Here is a 6864-nt window from a genome sequence, read left to right as displayed (position 1 = left end):
TTTCCATTGTTATTAAACATAACACTCTTATTCTGAATTGAGAAAGAAATCTAGCCTATTTTCGTTTTTTATGTTCCCTTGACCGAACATCTTAGCTTGGTCGTTACGGTTAACATATTTTGCGGCTAACGGTTAATATTTTTATATTGTTATTACAGCTAAGGGCTTACCCCACTGTGACCCTCGACCATTTATGCGCATCGTGAAAATTTTTTTTAAAGTTATTTTCCGCCACGAAAGTCACAAAAATGATTAGGACTATTTTGTTTGTGCAGTTGCCTTTAGTAATAGAATAATTATAATAATAATAATAAAAAAACACAAGGAAAATAAGCTCAAGTGGATGCAATGTACCGGAACTTCCGCTTGTATGATGCAAACTGTATAAATAGATGACGAAGTAGTGTTTGTTCGAATGGTGTGGTTCGATCGCTTTTCTTGGTAACATGGCAGACGATTCACCAAAGGCTACCAAGATGGCGAGGATCCTTGCCATTGTGCACATCTTTGTCGGGTTTCTGCTCTTCTGTTTGGGCATCGTAGACCTTGTTGTGGGTTACTTCTGGTCAGGCTACGTAGGTTTTGGGATTTGGATCGGTGTCTGGGTGAGTATCGCTTGCTATCTGTCAAATACTATATTTTGCACAACCTTTAAAATCATTAAATTAAAAATATGCACATATCGGGTGGGAAAATGGTGACATGTTGGGTTATAAGTGTAAATATGTTGAAGAAATGACAATACAAATTTGCATTTACTTCGCGCAAAATACATCCAATGTGAACTCGATGACTAAGCAACATTTCTATTGGTTTTAAACCATTTTAGTCGAGAGCTGCTAACGCTCAAACACTAGCCCAGGATCGATCCTGCTATTTGAACTAAAGGCAATGTTTATTTTTCGAAAAATGCTATAAATATATTATAACCTCCTGATATGTGCATATTATAAATTCGTTTTTAAGCGATGACGTCATTGCGACATTAAATGCTGCAAACTTTCCTTTGGATGATTTTTCGCTTACCTCACAGACCGAAGTGTACTCAGGGCCTGGATGGGTATTTTTGGGATCCGGGATTTGACCAAAATACCTTCCGGGATTTAGGAAAACGCAAAATATTTTGACGGGATTCACGAATACATCAGTTGTGATCTCCAAGATATCCTCGCAACAAGCTTCCTGTTTATTTCGAAGATGATCAATTTCAAACTGCTCGTTTTAATAGCTTGAAAAGGAGTCTGCGTAGCAGTCAAGGTGCACTCATTCACTAGTATTTTCTTTCGCTTGCTTCTTGCGCTTGGGGAGACTGTTACGGAGGGTACTTTGAACGCTCTTTGCAAACTATTGTCATAAATCTCCGACATTTTTGTTTGCACAGGGAAAACAAAGAAAGACAGTCCATGTCACCGCAAAACAAAAGCACGTTAGAGAGTAATGACAGTAATATGAAACTAGCCAATCAGAAGTGAATACACTGATCCTTGCAAACCTGCAGGACATCGGAGCAAGCTATTGGGCACATTGCAGACAGACTTCACCGAGGATTTTGTGACTCTTCTTGCTGCAACGCAGGGTACCGGATTCCAGAAAAGTGTTATAGCATACCCGTTACCTGCTCAATCGCTTCACTTTTATTGTAATCTTGAGGGATTGTTTCAAATTTGAACTGCTCCATATGGCATAACGTGATGCTGATTGTACTCCTTTGAATAAGACAGTGAGAGTTTCGGTGTCGTTCTTTCTTGCGGATGCAGCCACAGACAAAACTTTAAAACTTCTAGAGCGAGAAGTACCCCAGCTGGGTACTCTCCCAAATTACCTAAAAAGCATAGCACAGCGATTAAAAAGGTTTGGATGCGGAATCGCGTGAAAACAAGACCAAGAACGCGGGATCAGGTTAGAACCATGAATGACGTGGTGACGTTTTTAACTCGAGAAATTAAAAAGTTAATGAGCTACCAACAGCAAGGTGCAAATCGAGCGATGTTGATAAAAATAAATGCGGGAATCTCGCGTCGGATTTTGCCTTATGAAGAAAACAATAACTACATGATTCAGCATATGTTTGTCTTGTTAACCCTCAGATATTATCGATTAATCTAAGAAATGATTTTTCAGATATGAGATGTAAGTAAACTTTTCTTAGGAAACAGCGATGGCTTTTCACATCGAGAATCAGTCTTTCACATGAGTCACTGTGACGTCTCAAGGTCTAATTTTAATTAATTTTCAGTTTAAAAAGACACTACGACTTCCACAGGGATCCTACCGCATGAAGAAACATGCGAAGTTCGTGAGGGTTCAAATATAAATCGTAGACTAATCTGCGCGTGCGTTAAGCACGAAGTACTTTGCTGTGAAGATAGAACCACAAGGAGAGCAAATGGTTTTCCGAAACAAATATATACCTTTGTGACTTTCATATGGGAGTACGCAAATTTATTTCGTTTAAGCAAGGGCGCTTACGGTCAGGTGCTTCCCACCCGCACCCCCTCCGCTGGAATAATTAATTAGTTGATGTTTGTAGAGGTAATCATACGGTTTCGAGTTCAATTTGGAATTAATTTGCACGAGTGAGCTTTTTTAAAAACTCAAGTGCAAATTAAAGGGACATGGTCAGCGTTCTTACCGCGCTGACCTGGACACTAGTTTTCACGTTTTGAAAAAATACCACTGTGGTCTTTTTTCAAAACGAGCCATCAAAAATCTACTTCAATCTTCTCAGTGTTTCACTAAATGGGAAAATTTAGAAGAAGAAAAAACACTGAGAAGATTGAAGAAGATTTCTGAAGGTTCTCTACGCGTATTTTGAATTCGGGTTAAGGTGGACTTTTTACAAAATGTGAAAGCTGACCATGTCCCTTTAAATTGAAATTGAACGAGAAAATGATTACTAATTAATAATATAAACATGAAGAAATTGAGCCCGCGATACAATGGGAAAAAGTAACGTGGTCAGCGATCAGCTTAAAAAACATGACCTCGATGTGGTGTACACCTGAGCCCGCGATATGATCATGTGATACTGGTTAGCGGATACCTTGTTTTGACAGCTGTGAATTGACCATGTTAACGTTAGCAAATTTCCTGTCGTCTTTCAGCGAAACTTAATCCAGAATATCCATGTGTAATTTGCGTGCACTGGTGTTCCACTTTTTGCACTTGTGTTACAAATGAACTGCACTGATCTTACCCAGTCAGAATCGAGTAATTTTTTCATGTATATTATTAATCAGTTAATTGACTATTAAAGATTGAAGCATAATGCTTTGGCGGTTTAAGGTTTTTAGCGGACGACAGCCCCAATAAACCATGACAATAGTGCATTCTGCCATAAATGTCACGTTGGCTGCTTCTAAAGACTTTTTAAAAGTCAATAACCGATTCCCTCGCGCGTCTGAAGGGAATCACGGTAGTTGCATTCATCGTTGCTGAGCCCGCGCATGGTTTGAGGAATACGACTAGCATGATTATCTGCAGGCGAGCGCCATAGAGGGAATCGGGCATTTGCAAAAGTTAGCATAAAAACAACGCTTTAAAAAATTGATAAATTCCTTGTCTTGCATCTAGTATAGTTTTGTCCTCTCCTAATATTAAACTTGTGAATTTCGAACGCGAGGATGGCCTAGCGAAAACAAATAGATGGGTTATTCACAGTTTCTTGTTTCTTGAATAAAATGCAACAGCTTTTTTTTCTATTTCAGATGTGCATAACCGGAAGTCTGGGTATCCGTGGGACTCGCAAAGAACGAACGACTTCACGCAACGCTTTTGTAAGTTTATTAAATGGGAAATATTGTGGAGAAAGAAGTTCTTCCTATTCTGAAAATATCCGAGCTCTAAATAGCCGCGTGTAATAGTTTCTAACGATTTGGACATTGTCTTAAGCAAATAAAATAATTTAGTGCCTTCTTGTCACATAAAAGGCTCGTTTTAACTCACTATGTTTGTTTTTCTTATTTGAACTCCATTCAGGCTGGTATATTTATGAGTTTCTCCATCACCTCGGCTGTGTTTGGCGGAATAATGATTATCTGCTACAGCCTAGCCATTGTCATATATCGAAACGAATATAAGAGGAGCACCTATGATGCAGAAATGGCTCTCAGTGGCATAATTTTGACTCTTGGCATTGTTGAGATTGTCACTGGAATCTGGACAGCCGTGTGTCTTTGCTTGATGAAACCTTGCACGTGTTGCTATGGTGATCTACCACAGCAGGTGAGCAGCTTACCAAGGTAATCAAGCGGAAGTTTCTCGATGGCAAGGGAAGAAGCCATCCCGTTGCTGATTTTTCAGGACCTCCCAGGAAGGGCGGGTGGGAAGTGGAGAGCTTCGACGTTCCCTTGTTACCTTCGATTATGATGTTCCCTGTTCCCATAAATATGCTTTGTAACCGTGTTTCCGTTTTTGATTTTTATCTACGTTTCTAAACAGTTGATGCCCATGTTACCTTATTCCCTGAAACCCCTGGGATCCTCATTTTTTTTAACAATTTTAATTGAGTGTTTCACTCTCGAATGCCAAACTTCCAACAATCATTCAATCATCCCTTGCAGTCATTTTTTCGAGAAAACTGTTTATCCGCGGTTCTTGATATAATGACACAAAAGCGATCTTAATTGTGGATATTGTTTTGATGTATGACCTAATTATATAACGTCATTGTGAGTTCTCTAGTTGGAAATCAATTGCAACCAATTGATGTACACGCATGTGCATATGTGTTTTCTTAAACTTCAGCAAATTCGAGAAATGTAACTAAATGAATAAAAAATAATGAATAATAAATAATTAAAAAATAAATCCTAAAAATAATAAAATAGATAAATAAATAAATGGGAATTTTCAGTGGCACTTCCACAAAAGTGTTGGTTTCTGGGGAGGGCAGAAAACAAACTCAACCCACATAATTATCACTCAGGTTTCCGGGTCACATTGGTAGGAGGTGAGTGTGCTTACTGCTGCACCGCTCCCCGTGTATATGGCGGCTCAACTGATAGTAAAACGAGAACACGTTTACTATTAACTCAGAAACAAGTATTTCCTTAAAAAGGGTCTACGTCACAGTATTTTAGGCAATTCTATTTCTTTTGGTTAATTAAGAGCTACACAACTTCAAATTGGTCGAACAAAAGTCATTTTATGGCAATATCACGGCCACATAACAAACAAAGATGATTTTAGAGCATTGCAAATGACACTTTCCTACCGACTGAGATAAACTTGAAAAAAGTCGGTCCGAATTTTTTATAAGTTTACCCGAACGCAATACATGGATCCAGAGTTTCAGACTTATTGTCCGAAATTGAAAGGAAAGTAAGCACTCATTAAGTCAGAGCATTGTTCAACAACGCAAAACACAATAGCCTGACTTAATGAGTCTCCCTTTTCTTTTGAATTTGGACCTGGTTCCGTGTATCCATTTTAATCTTCTCAAATTTTGCCCATCCTTTCCCCTTTTTGGCTCCTCTGTGTTTCGTTAATTCTATGACCAGACGGCCAGTGTCGAAATTGCCTAAATTTGCGTGACGTAGCCCCTTAAATTCAACACATCTGTATATTTGCATAGTTGATCATTTGCCTCATATTTCTTTGGCCTTTTTTTCTTTTCTCAGGGGCAAGCTATGTATACTGTAAACCCTGGCTACGCCATGTCCCAGGCCCCTGGTTGTGACCCTGTGGCCATTCCAATGCAAGCAGGTGGTGGCATGGTTACCATCCAAACTGTCACATCGGGAGCGCAGGGAGGCCAACCTCAAATGGTCATGGTACCTGTTTCTAGTGCGGTGGGTTATCAACCGCAGTTGGTTCAAGCTGCTCCAGCTGGAGCTATTGCCACAGGGTACCAACCTGAGATGCCTCCATCATACGAACAGGAGCATTATATGACGCAACAAAAACGCACAGGTATGGCTTGTTTAACTGGTCTGGACCTAAGCCTGGGATTCTTGATGTTTTTGTTATGGGTTATTTACACTACCGTCTTGTAGCATTGTGTTAACTTTGCTGAAAAAAGTGATCCCGTTGCTGGGACGTTTCTCAATTTTTCCTACACAAATGGAAAGCTTCCAAGGTTTGTTTAACAAGTGAAAACTCGAAAGCTCCATCTGGACTAGTACCCAATTGATTTGCAAACTCAAAAAAGTATGTGACGTTAAAGACTAGTTCTCTTAACGCAATTCTCTTTTGTGAAATGATAGAATGTATGGCTTCTAAGAGACTCTCAGTGTACTAACTGTTGTACTGTCCTCTGGCATCTGATGGCGATAGAAGCTACGACCTCAATTCATAAAATATTTCTTTCTGCACACGACGTTAAGAATTTATATTATAGCTTCATCCCTTTACTAATTTGTGCTGCAATTGTTAACTTCAGCTCAAAGTAACTGACAGTTGAATTGTCTTTCATTAGGTTCCAGTAAAGACTTGAGATGTACATGGAAGCTCGGTGGGAGTCTGGTAAACACCATAAACACCAGATGGACGTCACAGAAAACTAAAACAAAAATATTTCCTGTTTCATTAAAGTTGCTGCGTTGTATACTTTTTTTAAAATAATTCTTGAAATAAAAGTTAGATTTAGGAACTCCATAACTGTGCTTCTTTGCATGCTCATGTTTAGGAACTTCGAGCCGCCATTTTGTTTTCAACTTCTTTCGCCACTCGGTTTTCTAAGTTTTAGATCATGCAAAAAACAATGTTTTTTTATTACAAAAAACGACATTTGGATCCATAAAATTAAGTTATATATAAATATTTACTTAAAGTGTCAAACGTGAGTTGGTTTCGTAAAGCGGCCAAAAAACCTTCCCGTAAGTCATTTACCGCTGGAGCGCCGGAACCGCAAACTGCAAACTG

At 39.0% G+C, this 6864-nt stretch overlaps 1 protein-coding gene across 1 annotated transcript; it reads left to right on the top strand.

The window, feature by feature from the left end:
• The first annotated feature begins 395 nt into the window (after positions 1-395).
• LOC144665332 (uncharacterized) lies at positions 396-6592 on the top strand. Its single transcript, XM_078526568.1, has 5 exons — positions 396-605; positions 3708-3776; positions 3979-4224; positions 5622-5913; positions 6419-6592. Exons 1-5 carry the CDS (start codon positions 447-449, stop codon positions 6562-6564), a joined length of 912 nt encoding a protein of 303 aa, XP_078382694.1. The 5' UTR covers positions 396-446; the 3' UTR covers positions 6565-6592.
• Positions 6593-6864: the final 272 nt, after the last annotated feature.

The sequence above is a fragment of the Oculina patagonica genome, chromosome 9 (assembly GCF_052425735.1).
Source record: "Oculina patagonica isolate OP01 chromosome 9, crgOcupat, whole genome shotgun sequence".
Taxonomy (NCBI): Eukaryota; Metazoa; Cnidaria; class Anthozoa; order Scleractinia; family Oculinidae; genus Oculina; species Oculina patagonica.
The sequence above is the reverse complement of the archived record's forward strand: the minus strand, read 5'-3'. Positions and strand labels throughout refer to the sequence as shown.